Source organism: Oncorhynchus clarkii, chromosome 9 (assembly GCF_045791955.1).
Source record: "Oncorhynchus clarkii lewisi isolate Uvic-CL-2024 chromosome 9, UVic_Ocla_1.0, whole genome shotgun sequence".
Classification (NCBI taxonomy): Eukaryota; Metazoa; Chordata; class Actinopteri; order Salmoniformes; family Salmonidae; genus Oncorhynchus; species Oncorhynchus clarkii.
Window position 1 is genome coordinate 13,505,109 of NC_092155.1, and position 23,714 is coordinate 13,528,822.

At 41.6% G+C, this 23,714-nt stretch overlaps 1 protein-coding gene across 1 annotated transcript in view; it reads left to right on the forward strand.

Annotated features, from left to right (window-relative positions):
• Window positions 1-23,714, forward strand: part of LOC139417041 (IgGFc-binding protein-like) — an 85,238-nt gene that overhangs the window by 18,936 nt on the left and 42,588 nt on the right. The window contains exons 3-41 of the mRNA XM_071166276.1: window positions 303-547; window positions 886-1,034; window positions 1,340-1,468; window positions 1,702-1,840; window positions 2,134-2,275; window positions 2,682-2,881; window positions 3,011-3,149; window positions 3,348-3,431; window positions 3,617-3,807; window positions 4,172-4,301; window positions 5,920-6,164; window positions 6,503-6,651; window positions 6,934-7,062; window positions 7,290-7,428; window positions 7,724-7,865; window positions 8,295-8,494; window positions 8,593-8,731; window positions 11,502-11,746; window positions 12,085-12,233; window positions 12,539-12,667; window positions 12,896-13,034; window positions 13,328-13,469; window positions 13,877-14,076; window positions 14,202-14,340; window positions 14,539-14,622; window positions 14,808-14,998; window positions 15,363-15,492; window positions 17,237-17,481; window positions 17,820-17,968; window positions 18,248-18,376; window positions 18,597-18,735; window positions 19,030-19,171; window positions 19,579-19,778; window positions 19,904-20,042; window positions 20,241-20,324; window positions 20,510-20,700; window positions 21,065-21,194; window positions 22,810-23,054; window positions 23,393-23,541. Coding sequence (XP_071022377.1) covers window positions 303-547; window positions 886-1,034; window positions 1,340-1,468; window positions 1,702-1,840; window positions 2,134-2,275; window positions 2,682-2,881; window positions 3,011-3,149; window positions 3,348-3,431; window positions 3,617-3,807; window positions 4,172-4,301; window positions 5,920-6,164; window positions 6,503-6,651; window positions 6,934-7,062; window positions 7,290-7,428; window positions 7,724-7,865; window positions 8,295-8,494; window positions 8,593-8,731; window positions 11,502-11,746; window positions 12,085-12,233; window positions 12,539-12,667; window positions 12,896-13,034; window positions 13,328-13,469; window positions 13,877-14,076; window positions 14,202-14,340; window positions 14,539-14,622; window positions 14,808-14,998; window positions 15,363-15,492; window positions 17,237-17,481; window positions 17,820-17,968; window positions 18,248-18,376; window positions 18,597-18,735; window positions 19,030-19,171; window positions 19,579-19,778; window positions 19,904-20,042; window positions 20,241-20,324; window positions 20,510-20,700; window positions 21,065-21,194; window positions 22,810-23,054; window positions 23,393-23,541 — 6,181 coding nt within the window. The remainder of the gene's footprint in view (window positions 1-302; window positions 548-885; window positions 1,035-1,339; window positions 1,469-1,701; window positions 1,841-2,133; window positions 2,276-2,681; window positions 2,882-3,010; window positions 3,150-3,347; window positions 3,432-3,616; window positions 3,808-4,171; window positions 4,302-5,919; window positions 6,165-6,502; window positions 6,652-6,933; window positions 7,063-7,289; window positions 7,429-7,723; window positions 7,866-8,294; window positions 8,495-8,592; window positions 8,732-11,501; window positions 11,747-12,084; window positions 12,234-12,538; window positions 12,668-12,895; window positions 13,035-13,327; window positions 13,470-13,876; window positions 14,077-14,201; window positions 14,341-14,538; window positions 14,623-14,807; window positions 14,999-15,362; window positions 15,493-17,236; window positions 17,482-17,819; window positions 17,969-18,247; window positions 18,377-18,596; window positions 18,736-19,029; window positions 19,172-19,578; window positions 19,779-19,903; window positions 20,043-20,240; window positions 20,325-20,509; window positions 20,701-21,064; window positions 21,195-22,809; window positions 23,055-23,392; window positions 23,542-23,714) is intronic.

Consider the following 23,714-nt stretch of genomic DNA (forward strand, 5'->3'; position numbering starts at 1 on the left):
CTTATATAAAGATGAAAGTCTTATCAAATCAATTATATTGGTAATGAGTTCCATCGTGAAACCCACAGGAACATCCAACCTACAGTAAAGTGGATCGTTCCTAGAGTTTGATTCCTAGCTATGCAAACAGACAGCCTTATATACAGTATACATGTATTATGTTCACCTTGGAAAACACTATTTACATTTTGTCAGGCATCATTTGGTGAAAATAATAACCCAACTATGTGAACAATGAGTCAGTATTTCCACCAGCCAATTACTAATCTCACTCCCAACTTTATAATCACTATTCCCCCCAGACACCTCTACCTGTATCGCGTCTGGTGACCCTCACTACACCACCTTCGACAAGAAGAAGTACAACTTCATGGGGAACTGCAGCTACCTGATGTCAGAGCCCTGTAACCACACGTCAGTGCCTCACTACGAGGTGCATGCTGACAACGAGAACCGCTTCAACAAACCAACCATCTCCTACCTGAAGGCTGTGCATGTGTACGTGCGTGGGGTGAAGATCTCCATCTTGAAGGGAGGCACCGTGCAGGTGAGAGAGAGAGGGATTGATGGAGGGATAGGGTTGGGGTAGAGAGAAAAAGAGATGAGGAAGACGTTTGAAAATGTTTAATCACGTAACAATAGAAAGAAATAGTGATAAAATGCAGAACCCTGCATGTACTCATTCAATATAAAGTAACATACACTGTCAAGAACAGTTTGTCATTGTATTCAATAAATATTTTTTGCCACCGAAGGGAAATTCCTGAGCAGCATTAAATGCATAAAATTCATACAAAACACAGAACAGCTTATAAAGAGGAAGCTAAAAAACATAAAAAATGAAGTGCCTCTCACTAACACGTCTGTGTCCTCTTCTCCTCCTAGTTGGATGGTATCAATGTGAACATCCCACTGACCCCAGCTACAGGCGTGTCTGTTTTGAAGTCTGGTAAACACTACACTGTAGCCATGGACTTTGGTGTGACCGTACGATATGATGGAAACCACTATATGGACATCAAGGTCATCAAGGAGTGAGTCAAAACGGCTTCATACACACACTGAAGACAACACACACACACATACAGAGAAAGAGAGAGAGAGAGAGGGAGAGAGAGAGATAGAGACAAAAAATGGGGTCTATGTAGCTTGGTTTCTCTCCAACAGTTTTGGTGACCCCGACATGATATACCATTAAAATAACCATATAAACACAACATAATTATTGTGATTTTTTAAAAGAAAGTTCTCACATTGTGATACTTTTATTTTATAATGTTGTCATTAATATTCTGGAAAAATGCTTGACTCATCGGTCTATTTGATCCTCTGTATTTAGCTATAAGGACAAGCTGTGTGGACTGTGTGGAGACTACAACGGAAACTCCAACAATGACTTCAGGAAACCCGACGGTTCTCTGACCACCAACCCCAATGACTTTGGACACAGCTGGGTCACAGATCCCAAGTGAGTCATGCCACCAGTTACACACACACACACACATTACACACACACACACACACACATTACACACACACACACACACACACACACACACACACACACACACACACACACACATACACACACACACACACACACACACACACAGGCAGACATACACTGGCACACACACAAAGGCACTCACTCACACACACCAACACACACACATGACTGATTCACCCTGTCTCTGACTCTAGTTGTAACAAGAAGCCCAACACCACCATCCCAGGCTGTACTGATGATGAACTGGACAGGTATGAGGGCTCTGGCTACTGCGGCATGCTACTGGACAAGAACGGACCGTTCGCTGTCTGTCACCCCAAGGTCAACCCCAATGTGAGTAACTACCGTAATGTGTGGTATATAGTGTCTTACCTAATGTGAGATATTACTGTAATGTACGGTATATAGGGTCATATCATATTTTGTCTTTAAGATTCAACAAAAGTTTGTTGAATGTGTGAAATCTCACACCCAAGAAAAACATTTTTAAATATATAGACATTTTTAGTGCAGAGATTTTTAAATATGCTTAATTCAATTCAAACAACTTTGTCACTTAGTAACCAAACCTCCAAGCTTTGTGTGCAAGTCGAAGACACGCATATGTTTATGTGTGTCTATTTCAGAGTTTCTTCAAGGACTGTCTGTTTGACCTGTGCGAGCTGGATGGTGCTCAACCCATCCTGTGTGAGTCCATCGAGTCGTACGTCAACGACTGTCAGGACCGAGGAGTCACCATCGGAACCTGGAGGAACAGCACCTTCTGCCGTGAGTACAGATCAGTGTTGGGGTCAATTCCATTTCATTCCAGTCATTTCAGAAAGTAAACCAAGTTTTCCCTCACTGAAAAGCATTAAAGAGAATTGGAATTGGTATTTTAAAGTACTTCCTGAATTGAAATGGAATGGACCCCAACCCTGCTACAGATACATGTTATACATAATAATAACAAGGAAGAGACGGATATTGACGATGAAGATGGAAATTGCAGTGATTAATATAATAATAATTATTCATTCACTCACCAAAGACCCTGCTGTTATTAGCACATCAAAGACCAAACAATACACTCTAACAGTACTGTTCCGTATACCAACAACGTCATTATTAAGAGACAGTCATGTTTTAAAGTAGACCTATCTCCTAATGTCTCCTCTTCCCTCCTTCTCTCCAGCTCTGACATGCCCCCCCAACAGTCAGTACGTGCCCTGTGCCGCCCCTTGCCAGCCCACCTGTGCCTCCAGACCCTCCACAGGGTGTGATGCTCCCTGTTCAGAGGGCTGTGTGTGTGACCCTGGTTACGTCCTCAGCGCCGGGAAGTGTGTCAAAGAGAACTCCTGTGGCTGCAAAGGCACCAACGGACAGTACTACGAGGTGAGTGTGTTGTGTGTCGGGTGATGGACTTTGTGTGTGTGACGTGTATGTAACCAACCTGCAACCAACCACTGATGAACTATTGTCTCTCCCTCCATCTCTCCTCCTTCCCTCCCTCCCTCCCTCCAGCCTGGTGAGGAGTGGTACCTGGAGGACTGTAAGCTGAAATGTTATTGTAACGCTCCCTTCGTCACCTGCAATCCCTCTGATTGCCCTCCAATGCACGAGTGTAAGGTCCAGGGAGGAGAGCTGGACTGCTACCCTACAAGTAAGTCCCCTGACATAAACAGTCCGTACAAACACCCACACACACTCAGAATGGTGTTTTGACGTCTGACGTCTTGGATGGTAGGGTAGGTGACCAGGCTGTGACCATATGAGTTGACCAGACAGCACAAACAGATCTGAGACTTGGCTATAATGTCTTTCTCTCTTATGTCTCATGCTGTCTCCCTCTGTCCCTCAGCCCCAACTACAGTCAAACCAACTACTCCCATACCAACTACACCTAAACCAACTACTCCCAAACCTACTACCACAAAACCACCAGGTGATATTAACAGACTGTTCTCATTCTTACGATCAGAATCAGAAACCGCTTTCTGTATTTGCACAAATCAATTACTTGGTAACCCAATAATTCCTGATATTAACCCCTTGTCTCCCTTCCGCCTCACCCCCTTACCCTCTCTTCTTTGCCTCCCCCCATCCTCCTCTCCCTCTCTCCCCCAATAGTGACGTGCCCTCCCAATGCTGAGTATATAGAGTGTGGCCCTGCCTGCATCCCCAGCTGTAAGGAACCCTCCACCAACTGCACTGGCTCCTGTATCAGTGCGTGTTTCTGTAAGCCAGGCTTTGTGTTCAAAGGCAGACGCTGTGTCCCCATAGAAACATGTGGCTGTCTGGAGGGAGGTGACTACTATGAGGTACGAGACCATCTGGGATTGTTAGTCTGTGGTTAAGAATGTACTGTGTGATTGAATATGACACAATATAATGTGATATACAATATTGTGTATATTGTGTATGATGATATACCATACCATTCGATGTGATACACAATATGATACAATATTATACGATACAGTACTTTTACTGTCCAGAATGTCCCTTCACATGGATATTGATAGTGCTCCTCTCAGCACATCACAAATATACTTTAAAAATGACCAGCAACACAAGGAACACACGCATACGTTCACAGAATGCACAAATAAATTACAAAAAATATATATATATTGTCAAAACAACATGTTAATAATTCCTCTCTACCTGTCTCTGTCCTTTTAGCCAGGAGAGATCATCTTTGGTGACGGCTGCTCCAAGCTGTGTCGTTGTGCTGGAAACTACATCTTGGACTGTGTGGACAACTCCTGCTCTCCCACGGAGGAGTGTCGCAACGGAGCCTGCTATCCTAAAGGTACTGTTAGCTGAGTTATAATACATTGTTAGGCAAAGTTATCATAACTTGTATTAGCTCAGTTATCACAACTTGAATTAGCTGAGTTTTTATTTGACCTTTATTTAACTAGGCAAGTCAGTTAAAACTTCTTCAGGATTGGTGGGTTGAGCTAACGTAGGCTAATGCGATTAGCATGAGGTTGTAAGTAACAAGAACATTTCCCAGGACATAGACATATCTGACATTGGCAGAAAGCTTAAATTCTTGTTAATCTAACTGCACTGTCCAATTTACAGTAGCTATTACAGTGAAAGAATACCATGCTATTGTTTGAGTAGAGTGCACAGTTTTGAACATGAAAAGTTTTTCATCAACAAATTAGGCACATTTGGGCAGTCTTGATACAACATTTTGAACAGAAATGCAATGATTCATTGGATCAGTCTGGAACTTTGCACATACACTGCTGCCACCTAGTGGCCAAAATCTAAAATGAAGCTGGGCTGGAATAATACATTATGGCCTTTCTCTTGCATTTCAAACATGATGGTACAAAAAAATACAAAAAACCGGTGGGTTTTTCTTTGTATTATCTTTTACCTGATCTAATATGTTATATCCTTCTACATTCCTTTCACATTTCCACAAACTTCAAAGTGTTTCCTTTCAAATGGTACCAAGAATATGCATATCCTTGTATCAGTGCCTGAGCTACAGGCAGTTAGAAGTGGGTATGTCATTTTAGGCAAAAATTTTAAAAAAGGGTCCAACACTTAAGAGGTTTTTAAGAACAATTTCTTATTTGCAATGACGGCGGGTTAACTGCCTTGTTCACGGACAGAACGACAGACTTTTACCTTGTCAGCTCGGGGATTCAATTGAGCAACCTTTCGGTTACTGGCCCAACGATCTAACCACTAGGCTACCTGCCTCCCAAGTTATCATAACTTCAATTAGCTCAGTTATCATAACTTGTATTAGCTCAGTTATCATAACTTCAATTAGCTCAGTTATCATAACTTGTATTAGCTCAGTTATCATCACTTATATAAAGAGCTCAGTTATCATAACTTGTATTAGCTCAGTTATCATAACTTGTATTAGCTCAGTTGTCATAACTTGTATTAGCTCAGTTATCATAACTTGTATTAGTTCAGTTATCATAACTTGTATTAGTTCAGTTATCATAACTTGTATTAGCTAAGTTATGAGATCTTGTATTAGCTCAGTTATCATAAAATGTATTAGCTCAGTTATCATAACTTGTATTAGCTCAGTTATCATAACTTGTATTAGCTCAGTTATCATAACTTGTATTAGCTCAGTTATCATCACTTATATAAAGATGAAAGTCTTATCAAATCAATTATATTGGTAATGAGTTCCATCGTGAAACACACAGGAACATCCAACCTACAGTAAAGTGGATCGTTCCTAGAGTTTGATTCCTAGCTATGCAAACAGACAGCCTTATATACAGTATACATGTATTATGTTCAGCTTGGAAAACACTATTTACATTTTGTCAGGCATCATTTGGTGAAAATAATAACCCAACTATGTGAACAATGAGTCAGTATTTCCACCAGCCAATTACTAATCTCACTCCCAACTTTATAATCACTATTCCCCCCAGACACCTCTACCTGTATCGCGTCTGGTGACCCTCACTACACCACCTTCGACAAGAAGAAGTACAACTTCATGGGGAACTGCAGCTACCTGATGTCAGAGCCCTGTAACCACACGTCAGTGCCTCACTACGAGGTGCATGCTGACAACGAGAACCGCTTCAACAAACCAACCATCTCCTACCTGAAGGCTGTGCATGTGTACGTGCGTGGGGTGAAGATCTCCATCTTGAAGGGAGGCACCGTGCAGGTGAGAGAGAGAGGGATTGATGGAGGGATAGGGTTGGGGTAGAGAGAAAAAGAGATGAGGAAGACGTTTGAAAATGTTTAATAACGTAACAATAGAAAGAAATAGTGATAAAATGCAGAACCCTGCATGTACTCATTCAATATAAAGTAACATACACTGTCAAGAACAGTTTGTCATTGTATTCAATAAATATTTTTTGCCACCGAAGGGAAATTCCTGAGCAGCATTAAATGCATAAAATTCATACAAAACACAGAACAGCTTATAAAGAGGAAGCTAAAAAACATAAAAAATGAAGTGCCCCTCACTAACACGTCTGTGTCCTCTTCTCCTCCTAGTTGGATGGTATCAATGTGAACATCCCACTGACCCCAGCTACAGGCGTGTCTGTTTTGAAGTCTGGTAAACACTACACTGTAGCCATGGACTTTGGTGTGACCGTACGATATGACGGAAACCACTATATGGACATCAAGGTCATCAAGGAGTGAGTCAAAACTGCTTCATACACACACTGAAGACAACACACACACACACATACAGAGAGAGAGAGACAAAAATGGGGTCTATGCAGCTTGGTTTCTCTCCTACAGTTTTGGTGACCCCGACATGATATACCATTAAAATAACCATATAAACACAACGTAAAATAAAAACCAAGTAGATAGTTCTCACATTGTGATACTTTTATTTTATAATGTTGTCATTAATTAATATTGTAGTAGAAAAAATGCTTGACTCATCGGTCTATTTGATCCTCTGTATTTAGCTATAAGGACAAGCTGTGTGGACTGTGTGGAGACTACAACGGAAACTCCAACGATGACTTCAGGAAACCCGACGGTTCTCTGACCACCAACCCCAATGACTTTGGACACAGCTGGGTCACAGATCCCAAGTGAGTCATGCCACCAGTTACACACACACACACACACACACACACACACACACACACACACACACACACACACACACACACACACACACACACACACACACACACACACACACACACACACACACACACATTACACACATAACAGATACACAGGCACACACACAAAGGCACTCACACACACACACCAACACACAAACAAGACTGATTCACCCTGTCTCTGACTCCAGTTGTAACAAGAAGCCCAACACCACCATCCCAGGCTGTACTGATGATGAACTGGACAGGTATGAGGGCTCTGGCTACTGCGGCATGCTACTGGACAAGAACGGACCGTTCGCTGTCTGTCACCCCAAGGTCAACCCCAATGTGAGTAACTACCGTAATGTGTGGTATATAGTGTCTTACCTAATGTGAGATATTACTGTAATGTACGGTATATAGGGTCATATCATATTTTGTCTTTAAGATTCAACAAAAGTTTGTTTAATGTGTGAAATCTCACACCCAAGAAAAACATTTTGAAAATATATAGACATTTTTAGTGCAGAGATTTTGAAATATGCTTAATTCAATTCAAACAACTTTGTCACTGAAGTAACCAAACCTCCAAGCTTTGTGTGCAAGTCGAAGACACGCATATGTTTATGTGTGTCTATTTCAGAGTTTCTTCAAGGACTGTCTGTTTGACCTGTGCGAGCTGGATGGTGCTCAACCCATCCTGTGTGAGTCCATCGAGTCGTACGTCAACGACTGTCAGGACCGAGGAGTCACCATCGGAACCTGGAGGAACAGCACCTTCTGCCGTGAGTACAGATCAGTGTTGGGGTCAATTCCATTTCATTCCAGTCATTTCAGAAAGTAAACCAAATTCTCATTCCAAGTTTTCCCTCACTGAAAAGCATTAAAGAGAATTGGAATTGGTATTTTAAAGTACTTCCTGAATTGACTGGAATTGAAATGGAATGGACCCCAACCCTGCTACAGATACATGTTATACATAATAATAACAAGGAAGAGACGGATATTGATGATGAAGATGGAAATTGCAGTGATTAATATAATAATAATTATTCATTCACTCACCAAAGACCCTGCTGTTATTAGCACATCAAAGACCAAACAATACACTCTAACAGTACTGTTCCGTATACCAACAACGTCATTATTAAGAGACAGTCATGTTTTAAAGTAGACCTATCTCCTAATGTCTCCTCTTCCCTCCTTCTCTCCAGCTCTGACATGCCCCCCCAACAGTCAGTATGTGCCCTGTGCCGCCCCTTGCCAGCCCACCTGTGCCTCCAGACCCTCCACAGGGTGTGATGCTCCCTGTTCAGAGGGCTGTGTGTGTGACCCTGGTTACGTCCTCAGCGCCGGGAAGTGTGTCAAAGAGAACTCCTGTGGCTGCAAAGGCACCAACGGACAGTACTACGAGGTGAGTGTGTTGTGTGTCGGGTGATGGACTTTGTGTGTGTGACGTGTATGTAACCAACCTGCAACCAACCACTGATGAACTATTGTCTCTCCCTCCAGCCTGGTGAGGAGTGGTACCTGGAGGACTGTAAGCTGAAATGTTATTGTAACGCTCCCTTCGTCACCTGCAATCCCTCTGATTGCCCTCCAATGCACGAGTGTAAGGTCCAGGGAGGAGAGCTGGACTGCTACCCTACAAGTAAGTCCCCTGACATAAACAGTCCGTACAAACACCCACACACACTCAGAATGGTGTTTTGACGTCTGACGTCTTGGATGGTAGGGTAGGTGACCAGGCTGTGACCATATGAGTTGACCAGACAGCACAAACAGATCTGAGACTTGGCTATAATGTCTTTCTCTCTTATGTCTCATGCTGTCTCCCTCTGTCCCTCAGCCCCAACTACAGTCAAACCAACTACTCCCATACCAACTACACCTAAACCAACTACTCCCAAACCTACTACCACAAAACCACCAGGTGATATTAACAGACTGTTCTCATTCTTACGATCAGAATCAGAAACCGCTTTCTGTATTTGCACAAATCAATTACTTGGTAACCCAATAATTCCTGATATTAACCCCTTGTCTCCCTTCCGCCTCACCCCCTTACCCTCTCTTCTTTGCCTCCCCCCATCCTCCTCTCCCTCTCTCCCCCAATAGTGACGTGCCCTCCCAATGCTGAGTATATAGAGTGTGGCCCTGCCTGCATCCCCAGCTGTAAGGAACCCTCCACCAACTGCACTGGCTCCTGTATCAGTGCGTGTTTCTGTAAGCCAGGCTTTGTGTTCAAAGGCAGACGCTGTGTCCCCATAGAAACATGTGGCTGTCTGGAGGGAGGTGACTACTATGAGGTACGAGACCATCTGGGATTGTTAGTCTGTGGTTAAGAATGTACTGTGTGATTGAATATGACACAATATAATGTGATATACAATATTGTGTATATTGTGTATGATGATATACCATACCATTCGATGTGATACACAATATGATACAATATTATACGATACAGTACTTTTACTGTCCAGAATGTCCCTTCACATGGATATTGATAGTGCTCCTCTCAGCACATCACAAATATACTTTAAAAATGACCAGCAACACAAGGAACACACGCATACGTTCACAGAATGCACAAATAAATTACAAAAAATATATATATATTGTCAAAACAACATGTTAATAATTCCTCTCTACCTGTCTCTGTCCTTTTAGCCTGGAGAGATCATCTTTGGTGACGGCTGCTCCAAGCTGTGTCGTTGTGCTGGAAACTACATCTTGGACTGTGTGGACAACTCCTGCTCTCCCACGGAGGAGTGTCGCAACGGAGCCTGCTATCCTAAAGGTACTGTTAGCTGAGTTATAATACATTGTTAGGCAAAGTTATCATAACTTGTATTAGCTCAGTTATCACAACTTGAATTAGCTGAGTTTTTATTTGACCTTTATTTAACTAGGCAAGTCAGTTAAAACTTCTTCAGGATTGGTGGGTTGAGCTAACGTAGGCTAATGCGATTAGCATGAGGTTGTAAGTAACAAGAACATTTCCCAGGACATAGACATATCTGACATTGGCAGAAAGCTTAAATTCTTGTTAATCTAACTGCACTGTCCAATTTACAGTAGCTATTACAGTGAAAGAATACCATGCTATTGTTTGAGTAGAGTGCACAGTTTTGAACATGAAAAGTTTTTCATCAACAAATTAGGCACATTTGGGCAGTCTTGATACAACATTTTGAACAGAAATGCAATGATTCATTGGATCAGTCTGGAACTTTGCACATACACTGCTGCCACCTAGTGGCCAAAATCTAAAATGAAGCTGGGCTGGAATAATACATTATGGCCTTTCTCTTGCATTTCAAACATGATGGTACAAAAAAATACAAAAAAACGGTGGGTTTTTCTTTGTATTATCTTTTACCTGATCTAATGTGTTATATCCTTCTACATTCCTTTCACATTTCCACAAACTTCAACGTGTTTCCTTTCAAATGGTACCAAGAATATGCATATCCTTGTATCAGTGCCTGAGCTACAGGCAGTTAGAAGTGGGTATGTCATTTTAGGCGAAAATTGAAAAAAAGGGTCCAACACTTAAGAGGTTTTTAAGAACAATTTCTTATTTGCAATGACGGTGGGTTAACTGCCTTGTTCACGGACAGAACGACAGACTTTTACCTTGTCAGCTCGGGGATTCAATTGAGCAACCTTTCGGTTACTGGCCCAACGATCTAACCACTAGGCTACCTGCCTCCCAAGTTATCATAACTTCAATTAGCTCAGTTATCATAACTTGTATTAGCTCAGTTATCATAACTTCAATTAGCTCAGTTATCATAACTTGTATTAGCTCAGTTATCATCACTTATATAAAGAGCTCAGTTATCATAACTTGTATTAGCTCAGTTATCATAACTTGTATTAGCTCAGTTGTCATAACTTGTATTAGCTCAGTTATCATAACTTGTATTAGTTCAGTTATCATAACTTGTATTAGCTAAGTTATCATAACTTGTATTAGCTAAGTTATGAGATCTTGTATTAGCTCAGTTATCATAAAATGTATTAGCTCAGTTATCATAACTTGTATTAGCTCAGTTATCATAACTTGTATTAGCTCAGTTATCATAACTTGTATTAGCTCAGTTATCATTACTTATATAAAGATGAAAGTCTTATCAAATCAATTATATTGGTAATGAGTTCCATCGTGAAACCCACAGGAACATCCAACCTACAGTAAAGTGGATCGTTCCTAGAGTTTGATTCCTAGCTATGCAAACAGACAGCCTTATATACAGTATACATGTATTATGTTCACCTTGGAAAACACTATTTACATTTTGTCAGGCATCATTTGGTGAAAATAATAACCCAACTATGTGAACAATGAGTCAGTATTTCCACCAGCCAATTACTAATCTCACTCCCAACTTTATAATCACTATTCCCCCCAGACACCTCTACCTGTATCGCGTCTGGTGACCCTCACTACACCACCTTCGACAAGAAGAAGTACAACTTCATGGGGAACTGCAGCTACCTGATGTCAGAGCCCTGTAACCACACGTCAGTGCCTCACTACGAGGTGCATGCTGACAACGAGAACCGCTTCAACAAACCAACCATCTCCTACCTGAAGGCTGTGCATGTGTACGTGCGTGGGGTGAAGATCTCCATCTTGAAGGGAGGCACCGTGCAGGTGAGAGAGAGAGGGATTGATGGAGGGATAGGGTTGGGGTAGAGAGAAAAAGAGATGAGGAAGACGTTTGAAAATGTTTAATCACGTAACAATAGAAAGAAATAGTGATAAAATGCAGAACCCTGCATGTACTCATTCAATATAAAGTAACATACACTGTCAAGAACAGTTTGTCATTGTATTCAATAAATATTTTTTGCCACCGAAGGGAAATTCCTGAGCAGCATTAAATGCATAAAATTCATACAAAACACAGAACAGCTTATAAAGAGGAAGCTAAAAAACATAAAAAATGAAGTGCCCCTCACTAACACGTCTGTGTCCTCTTCTCCTCCTAGTTGGATGGTATCAATGTGAACATCCCACTGACCCCAGCTACAGGCGTGTCTGTTTTGAAGTCTGGTAAACACTACACTGTAGCCATGGACTTTGGTGTGACCGTACGATATGATGGAAACCACTATATGGACATCAAGGTCATCAAGGAGTGAGTCAAAACGGCTTCATACACACACTGAAGACAACACACACACACATACAGAGAAAGAGAGAGAGAGAGAGGGAGAGAGAGAGATAGAGACAAAAAATGGGGTCTATGTAGCTTGGTTTCTCTCCAACAGTTTTGGTGACCCCGACATGATATACCATTAAAATAACCATATAAACACAACATAATTATTGTGATTTTTTAAAAGAAAGTTCTCACATTGTGATACTTTTATTTTATAATGTTGTCATTAATATTCTGGAAAAATGCTTGACTCATCGGTCTATTTGCTTCTCTGTATTTAGCTATAAGGACAAGCTGTGTGGACTGTGTGGAGACTACAACGGAAACTCCAACAATGACTTCAGGAAACCCGACGGTTCTCTGACCACCAACCCCAATGACTTTGGACACAGCTGGGTCACAGATCCCAAGTGAGTCATGCCACCAGTTACACACACACACACACATTACACACACACACACACACACACACACACACACACACACACACACACACACACACACACACACACACACACACACACACACACACACACACACACACACACAGGCAGACATACACTGGCACACACACAAAGGCACTCACTCACACACACCAACACACACACATGACTGATTCACCCTGTCTCTGACTCTAGTTGTAACAAGAAGCCCAACACCACCATCCCAGGCTGTACTGATGATGAACTGGACAGGTATGAGGGCTCTGGCTACTGCGGCATGCTACTGGACAAGAACGGACCGTTCGCTGTCTGTCACCCCAAGGTCAACCCCAATGTGAGTAACTACCGTAATGTGTGGTATATAGTGTCTTACCTAATGTGAGATATTACTGTAATGTACGGTATATAGGGTCATATCATATTTTGTCTTTAAGATTCAACAAAAGTTTGTTGAATGTGTGAAATCTCACACCCAAGAAAAACATTTTTAAATATATAGACATTTTTAGTGCAGAGATTTTTAAATATGCTTAATTCAATTCAAACAACTTTGTCACTTAGTAACCAAACCTCCAAGCTTTGTGTGCAAGTCGAAGACACGCATATGTTTATGTGTGTCTATTTCAGAGTTTCTTCAAGGACTGTCTGTTTGACCTGTGCGAGCTGGATGGTGCTCAACCCATCCTGTGTGAGTCCATCGAGTCGTACGTCAACGACTGTCAGGACCGAGGAGTCACCATCGGAACCTGGAGGAACAGCACCTTCTGCCGTGAGTACAGATCAGTGTTGGGGTCAATTCCATTTCATTCCAGTCATTTCAGAAAGTAAACCAAGTTTTCCCTCACTGAAAAGCATTAAAGAGAATTGGAATTGGTATTTTAAAGTACTTCCTGAATTGAAATGGAATGGACCCCAACCCTGCTACAGATACATGTTATACATAATAATAACAAGGAAGAGACGGATATTGACGATGAAGATGGAAATTGCAGTGATTAATATAATAATAATTATTCATTCACTCACCAAAGACCCTGCTGTTATTAGCACATCAAAGACCAAACAATACACTCTAACAGTACTGTTCCGTATAACCAACAACGTCATTATTAAGAGACAGTCATGTTTTAAAGTAGACCTATCTCCTAATGTCTCCTCTTCCCTCCTTCTCTCCAGCTCTGACATGCCCCCCCAACAGTCAGTATGTGCCCTGTGCCGCCCCTTGCCAGCCCACCTGTGCCTCCAGACCCTCCACAGGGTGTGATGCTCCCTGTTCAGAGGGCTGTGTGTGTGACCCTGGTTACGTCCTCAGCGCCGGGAAGTGTGTCAAAGAGAACTCCTGTGGCTGCAAAGGCACCAACGGACAGTACTACGAGGTGAGTGTGTTGTGTGTCGGGTGATGGACTTTGTGTGTGTGACGTGTATGTAACCAACCTGCAACCAACCACTGATGAACTATTGTCTCTCCCTCCATCTCTCCTCCTTCCCTCCCTCCCTCCAGCCTGGTGAGGAGTGGTACCTGGAGGACTGTAAGCTGAAATGTTATTGTAACGCTCCCTTCGTCACCTGCAATCCCTCTGATTGCCCTCCAATGCACGAGTGTAAGGTCCAGGGAGGAGAGCTGGACTGCTACCCTACAAGTAAGTCCCCTGACATAAACAGTCCGTACAAACACCCACACACACTCAGAATGGTGTTTTGACGTCTGCCGTCTTGGATGGTAGGGTAGGTGACCAGGCTGTGACCATATGAGTTGACCAGACAGCACAAACAGATCTGAGACTTGGCTATAATGTCTTTCTCTCTTATGTCTCATGCTGTCTCCCTCTGTCCCTCAGCCCCAACTACAGTCAAACCAACTACTCCCATACCAACTACACCTAAACCAACTACTCCCAAACCTACTACCACAAAACCACCAGGTGATATTAACAGACTGTTCTCATTCTTACGATCAGAATCAGAAACCGCTTTCTGTATTTGCACAAATCAATTACTTGGTAACCCAATAATTCCTGATATTAACCCCTTGTCTCCCTTCCGCCTCACCCCATTACCCTCTCTTCTTTGCCTCCCCCCATCCTCCTCTCCCTCTCTCCCCCAATAGTGACGTGCCCTCCCAATGCTGAGTATATAGAGTGTGGCCCTGCCTGCATCCCCAGCTGTAAGGAACCCTCCACCAACTGCACTGGCTCCTGTATCAGTGCGTGTTTCTGTAAGCCAGGCTTTGTGTTCAAAGGCAGACGCTGTGTCCCCATAGAAACATGTGGCTGTCTGGAGGGAGGTGACTACTATGAGGTACGAGACCATCTGGGATTGTTAGTCTGTGGTTAAGAATGTACTGTGTGATTGAATATGACACAATATAATGTGATATACAATATTGTGTATATTGTGTATGATGATATACCATACCATTCGATGTGATACACAATATGATACAATATTATACGATACAGTACTTTTACTGTCCAGAATGTCCCTTCACATGGATATTGATAGTGCTCCTCTCAGCACATCACAAATATACTTTAAAAATGACCAGCAACACAAGGAACACACGCATACGTTCACAGAATGCACAAATAAATTACAAAAAATATATATATATTGTCAAAACAACATGTTAATAATTCCTCTCTACCTGTCTCTGTCCTTTTAGCCTGGAGAGATCATCTTTGGTGACGGCTGCTCCAAGCTGTGTCGTTGTGCTGGAAACTACATCTTGGACTGTGTGGACAACTCCTGCTCTCCCACGGAGGAGTGTCGCAACGGAGCCTGCTATCCTAAAGGTACTGTTAGCTGAGTTATAATACATTGTTAGGCAAAGTTATCATAACTTGTATTAGCTCAGTTATCACAACTTGAATTAGCTGAGTTTTTATTTGACCTTTATTTAACTAGGCAAGTCAGTTAAAACTTCTTCAGGATTGGTGGGTTGAGCTAACGTAGGCTAATGCGATTAGCATGAGGTTGTAAGTAACAAGAACATTTCCCAGGACATAGACATATCTGACATTGGCAGAAAGCTTAAATTCTTGTTAATCTAACTGCACTGTCCAATTTACAGTAGCTATTACAGTGAAAGAATACCATGCTATTGTTTGAGTAGAGTGCACAGTTTTGAACATGAAAAGTTTTTCATCAACAAATTAGGCACATTTGGGCAGTCTTGATACAACATTTTGAACAGAAATGCAATGATTCATTGGATCAGTCTGGAACTTTGCACATACACTGCTGCCACCTAGTGGCCAAAATCTAAAATGAAGCTGGGCTGGAATAATACATTATGGCCTTTCTCTTGCATTTCAAACATGATGGTACAAAAAAATACAAAAAAACGGTGGGTTTTTCTTTGTATTATCTTTTACCTGATCTAATGTGTTATATCCTTCTACATTCCTTTCACATTTCCACAAACTTCAACGTGTTTCCTTTCAAATGGTACCAAGAATATGCATATCCTTGTATCAGTGCCTGAGCTACAGGCAGTTAGAAGTGGGTATGTCATTTTAGGCGAAAATTGAAAAAAAGGGTCCAACACTTAAGAGGTTTTTAAGAACAATTTCTTATTTGCAATGACGGTGGGTTAACTGCCTTGTTCACGGACAGAACGACAGACTTTTACCTTGTCAGCTCGGGGATTCAATTGAGCAACCTTTCGGTTACTGGCCCAACGATCTAACCACTAGGCTACCTGCCTCCCAAGTTATCATAACTTCAATTAGCTCAGTTATCATAACTTGTATTAGCTCAGTTATCATAACTTCAATTAGCTCAGTTATCATAACTTGTATTAGCTCAGTTATCATAACTTATATCATAACTTGTATTAGCTCAGTTATCATAACTTGTATTAGCTCAGTTATCATAACTCAGTTATCATAACTTGTATTAGCTCAGTTCAGTTATCATAACTTGTATTAGCTCAGTTATCATAACTTGTATTAGTTCAGTTATCATAACTTGTATTAGCTAAGTTATCATAACTTGTATTTCAGTTGTCATAACTTGTATTAGCTCAGTTGTCATAACTTGTTTTAGCTCAGTTATCATAACTTGTATTAGCTCAACTTGTATTAGCTCAGTTAAGAATTGTATTAGCTCAGTTATCATAACTTGTATTAGCTCAGTTATCATAACTTGTATTAGCTAAGTTATGAGATCTTGTATTAGCAGTTATCATAACTTGTATTAGCTCAGTTATCATAAGTTAGCTCAGTTATCATCACTTATATAAAGATGAAAGTCTTATCAAATCAATTATATTGGTAATGAGTTCCATCGTGAAACCCACAGGAACATCCAACCTACAGTAAAGTGGATCGTTCCTAGAGTTTGATTCCTAGCTATGCAAACAGACAGCCTTATATACAGTATACATGTATTATGTTCAGCTTGGAAAACACTATTTACATTTTGTCAGGCATCATTTGGTAAAAATAATAACCCAACTATGTGAACAATGAGTCAGTATTTCCACCAGCCAATTACTAATCTCACTCCCAACTTTATAATCACTATTCCCCCCAGACACCTCTACCTGTATCGCGTCTGGTGACCCTCACTACACCACCTTCGACAAGAAGAAGTACAACTTCATGGGGAACTGCAGCTACCTGATGTCAGAGCCCTGTAACCACACGTCAGTGCCTCACTACGAGGTGCATGCTGACAACGAGAACCGCTTCAACAAACCAACCATCTCCTACCTGAAGGCTGTGCATGTGTACGTGCGTGGGGTGAAGATCTCCATCTTGAAGGGAGGCACCGTGCAGGTGAGAGAGAGAGGGATTGATGGAGGGATAGGGTTGGGGTAGAGAGAAAAAGAGATGAGGAAGACGTTTGAAAATGTTTAATCACGTAACAATAGAAAGAAATAGTGATAAAATGCAGAACCCTGCATGTACTCATTCAATATAAAGTAACATACACTGTCAAGAACAGTTTGTCATTGTATTCAATAAATATTTTTTGCCACCGAAGGGAAATTCCTGAGCAGCATTAAATGCATAAAATTCATACAAAACACAGAACAGCTTATAAAGAGGAAGCTAAAAAACATAAAAAATGAAGTGCCCCTCACTAACACGTCTGTGTCCTCTTCTCCTCCTAGTTGGATGGTATCAATGTGAACATCCCACTGACCCCAGCTACAGGCGTGTCTGTTTTGAAGTCTGGTAAACACTACACTGTAGCCATGGACTTTGGTGTGACCGTACGATATGACGGAAACCACTATATGGACATCAAGGTCATCAAGGAGTGAGTCAAAACTGCTTCATACACACACTGAAGACAACACACACACACATACAGAGAGAGAGACCAAAAATGGGGTCTATGCAGCTTGGTTTCTCTCCTACAGTTTTGGTGACCCCGACATGATATACCATTAAAATAACCATATAAACACAACGTAAAATAAAAACCAAGTAGATAGTTCTCACATTGTGATACTTTTATTTTATAATGTTGTCATTAATTAATATTGTAGTAGAAAAAATGCTTGACTCATCGGTCTATTTGATCCTCTGTATTTAGCTATAAGGACAAGCTGTGTGGACTGTGTGGAGACTACAACGGAAACTCCAACGATGACTTCAGGAAACCCGACGGTTCTCTGACCACCAACCCCAATGACTTTGGACACAGCTGGGTCACAGATCCCAAGTGAGTCATGCCACCAGTTACACACACACACACACACACACACACACACACACACACACACACACACACACACACACACACACACACACACACACACACACACACACACACACACACACACACATTACACACATAACAGATACACAGGCACACACACAAAGGCACTCACACACACACACCAACACACAAACAAGACTTATTCACCCTTCTCTGACTCCAGTTGTAACAAGAAGCCCAACACCACCATCCCAGGCTGTACTGATGATGAACTGGACAGGTATGAGAGCTCTGGCTACTGCGGCATGCTACTGGACAAGAACGGACCGTTCGCTGTCTGTCACCCCAAGGTCAACCCCAATGTGAGTAACTACCGTAATGTGTGGTATATAGTGTCTTACCTAATGTGAGATATTACTGTAATGTACGGTATATAGGGTCATATCATATTTTGTCTTTAAGATTCAACAAAAGTTTGTTTAATGTGTGAAATCTCACAACCAAGAAAACATTTTGAAAATATATAGACATTTTTAGTGCAGAGATTTTGAAATACGCTTAATTCAATTCAAACAACTTTGTCACTGAAGTAACCAAACCTCCAAGCTTTGTGTGCAAGTCGAAGACACGCATATGTTTATGTGTGTCTATTTCAGAGTTTCTTCAAGGACTGTCTGTTTGACCTGTGCGAGCTGGATGGTGCTCAACCCATCCTGTGTGAGTCCATCGAGTCGTACGTCAACGACTGTCAGGACCGAGGAGTCACCATCGGAACCTGGAGGAACAGCACCTTCTGCCGTGAGTACAGATCAGTGTTGGGGTCAATTCCATTTCATTCCAGTCATTTCAGAAAGTAAACCAAGTTTTCCCTCACTGAAAAGCATTAAAGAGAATTGGAATTGGTATTTTAAAGTACTTCCTGAATTGAAATGGAATGGACCCCAACCCTGCTACAGATACATGTTATACATAATAATAACAAGGAAGAGACGGATATTGACGATGAAGATGGAAATTGCAGTGATTAATATAATAATAATTATTCATTCACTCACCAAAGACCCTGCTGTTATTAGCACATCAAAGACCAAACAATACACTCTAACAGTACTGTTCCGTATAACCAACAACGTCATTATTAAGAGACAGTCATGTTTTAAAGTAGACCTATCTCCTAATGTCTCCTCTTCCCTCCTTCTCTCCAGCTCTGACATGCCCCCCCAACAGTCAGTACGTGCCCTGTGCCGCCCCTTGCCAGCCCACCTGTGCCTCCAGACCCTCCACAGGGTGTGATGCTCCCTGTTCAGAGGGCTGTGTGTGTGACCCTGGTTACGTCCTCAGCGCCGGGAAGTGTGTCAAAGAGAACTCCTGTGGCTGCAAAGGCACCAACGGACAGTACTACGAGGTGAGTGTGTTGTGTGTCGGGTGATGGACTTTGTGTGTGTGACGTGTATGTAACCAACCTGCAACCAACCACTGATGAACTATTGTCTTTCCCTCCATCTCTCCTCCTTCCCTCCCTCCCTCCAGCCTGGTGAGGAGTGGTACCTGGAGGACTGTAAGCTGAAATGTTATTGTAACGCTCCCTTCGTCACCTGCAATCCCTCTGATTGCCCTCCAATGCACGAGTGTAAGGTCCAGGGAGGAGAGCTGGACTGCTACCCTACAAGTAAGTCCCCTGACATAAACAGTCCGTACAAACACCCACACACACTCAGAATGGTGTTTTGACGTCTGACGTCTTGGATGGTAGGGTAGGTGACCAGGCTGTGACCATATGAGTTGACCAGACAGCACAAACAGATCTGAGACTTGGCTATAATGTCTTTCTCTCTTATGTCTCATGCTGTCTCCCTCTGTCCCTCAGCCCCAACTACAGTCAAACCAACTACTCCCATACCAACTACACCTAAACCAACTACTCCCAAACCTACTACCACAAAACCACCAGGTGATATTAACAGACTGTTCTCATTCTTACGATCAGAATCAGAAACCGCTTTCTGTATTTGCACAAATCAATTACTTGGTAACCCAATAATTCCTGATATTAACCCCTTGTCTCCCTTCCGCCTCACCCCCTTACCCTCTCTTCTTTGCCTCCCCCCATCCTCCTCTCCCTCTCTCCCCCAATAGTGACGTGCCCTCCCAATGCTGAGTATATAGAGTGTGGCCCTGCCTGCATCCCCAGCTGTAAGGAACCCTCCACCAACTGCACTGGCTCCTGTATCAGTGCGTGTTTCTGTAAGCCAGGCTTTGTGTTCAAAGGCAGACGCTGTGTCCCCATAGAAACATGTGGCTGTCTGGAGGGAGGTGACTACTATGAGGTACGAGACCATCTGGGATTGTTAGTCTGTGGTTAAGAATGTACTGTGTGATTGAATATGACACAATATAATGTGATATACAATATTGTGTATATTGTGTATGATGATATACCATACCATTCGATGTGATACACAATATGATACAATATTATACGATACAGTACTTTTACTGTCCAGAATGTCCCTTCACATGGATATTGATAGTGCTCCTCTCAGCACATCACAAATATACTTTAAAAATGACCAGCAACACAAGGAACACACGCATACGTTCACAGAATGCACAAATAAATTACAAAAAATATATATATATTGTCAAAACAACATGTTAATAATTCCTCTCTACCTGTCTCTGTCCTTTTAGCCAGGAGAGATCATCTTTGGTGACGGCTGCTCCAAGCTGTGTCGTTGTGCTGGAAACTACATCTTGGACTGTGTGGACAACTCCTGCTCTCCCACGGAGGAGTGTCGCAACGGAGCCTGCTATCCTAAAGGTACTGTTAGCTGAGTTATAATACATTGTTAGGCAAAGTTATCATAACTTGTATTAGCTCAGTTATCACAACTTGAATTAGCTGAGTTTTTATTTGACCTTTATTTAACTAGGCAAGTCAGTTAAAACTTCTTCAGGATTGGTGGGTTGAGCTAACGTAGGCTAATGCGATTAGCATGAGGTTGTAAGTAACAAGAACATTTCCCAGGACATAGACATATCTGACATTGGCAGAAAGCTTAAATTCTTGTTAATCTAACTGCACTGTCCAATTTACAGTAGCTATTACAGTGAAAGAATACCATGCTATTGTTTGAGTAGAGTGCACAGTTTTGAACATGAAAAGTTTTTCATCAACAAATTAGGCACATTTGGGCAGTCTTGATACAACATTTTGAACAGAAATGCAATGATTCATTGGATCAGTCTGGAACTTTGCACATACACTGCTGCCACCTAGTGGCCAAAATCTAAAATGAAGCTGGGCTGGAATAATACATTATGGCCTTTCTCTTGCATTTCAAACATGATGGTACAAAAAAATACAAAAAAACGGTGGGTTTTTCTTTGTATTATCTTTTACCTGATCTAATGTGTTATATCCTTCTACATTCCTTTCACATTTCCACAAACTTCAACGTGTTTCCTTTCAAATGGTACCAAGAATATGCATATCCTTGTATCAGTGCCTGAGCTACAGGCAGTTAGAAGTGGGTATGTCATTTTAGGCAAAAATTGAAAAAAAGGGTCCAACACTTAAGAGGTTTTTAAGAACAATTTCTTATTTGCAATGACGGTGGGTTAACTGCCTTGTTCACGGACAGAACGACAGACTTTTACCTTGTCAGCTCGGGGATTCAATTGAGCAACCTTTCGGTTACTGGCCCAACGATCTAACCACTAGGCTACCTGCCGCCCAAGTTATCATAACTTCAATTAGCTCAGTTATCATAACTTGTATTAGCTCAGTTATCATAACTTCAATTAGCTCAGTTATCATAACTTGTATTAGCTCAGTTATCATCACTTATATAAAGAGCTCAGTTATCATAACTTGTATTAGCTCAGTTATCATAACTTGTATTAGCTCAGTTGTCATAACTTGTATTAGCTCAGTTATCATAACTTGTATTAGCTCAGTTATCATAACTTGTATTAGCTCAGTTATCATAACTTGTATTAGCTAAGTTATGAGATCTTGTATTAGCTCAGTTATAAAATGTATTAGCTCAGTTATCATAACTTGTATTAGCTCAGTTATCATAACTTGTATTAGCTCAGTTATCATAACTTGTATTAGCTCAGTTATCATTACTTATATAAAGATGAAAGTCTTATCAAATCAATTATATTGGTAATGAGTTCCATCGTGAAACCCACAGGAACATCCAACCTACAGTAAAGTGGATCGTTCCTAGAGTTTGATTCCTAGCTATGCAAACAGACAGCCTTATATACAGTATACATGTATTATGTTCAGCTTGGAAAACACTATTTACATTTTGTCAGGCATCATTTGGTAAAAATAATAACCCAACTATGTGAACAATGAGTCAGTATTTCCACCAGCCAATTACTAATCTCACTCCCAACTTTATAATCACTATTCCCCCCAGACACCTCTACCTGTATCGCGTCTGGTGACCCTCACTACACCACCTTCGACAAGAAGAAGTACAACTTCATGGGGAACTGCAGCTACCTGATGTCAGAGCCCTGTAACCACACGTCAGTGCCTCACTACGAGGTGCATGCTGACAACGAGAACCGCTTCAACAAACCAACCATCTCCTACCTGAAGGCTGTGCATGTGTACGTGCGTGGGGTGAAGATCTCCATCTTGAAGGGAGGCACCGTGCAGGTGAGAGAGAGAGGGATTGATGGAGGGATAGGGTTGGGGTAGAGAGAAAAAGAGATGAGGAAGACGTTTGAAAATGTTTAATAACGTAACAATAGAAAGAAATAGTGATAAAATGCAGAACCCTGCATGTACTCATTCAATATAAAGTAACATACACTGTCAAGAACAGTTTGTCATTGTATTCAATAAATATTTTTTGCCACCGAAGGGAAATTCCTGAGCAGCATTAAATGCATAAAATTCATACAAAACACAGAACAGCTTATAAAGAGGAAGCTAAAAAACATAAAAAATGAAGTGCCCCTCACTAACACGTCTGTGTCCTCTTCTCCTCCTAGTTGGATGGTATCAATGTGAACATCCCACTGACCCCAGCTACAGGCGTGTCTGTTTTGAAGTCTGGTAAACACTACACTGTAGCCATGGACTTTGGTGTGACCGTACGATATGATGGAAACCACTATATGGACATCAAGGTCATCAAGGAGTGAGTCAAAACTGCTTCATACACACACTGAAGACAACACACACACACATACAGAGAGAGAGACCAAAAATGGGGTCTATGCAGCTTGGTTTCTCTCCTACAGTTTTGGTGACCCCGACATGATATACCATTAAAATAACCATATAAACACAACGTAAAATAAAAACCAAGTA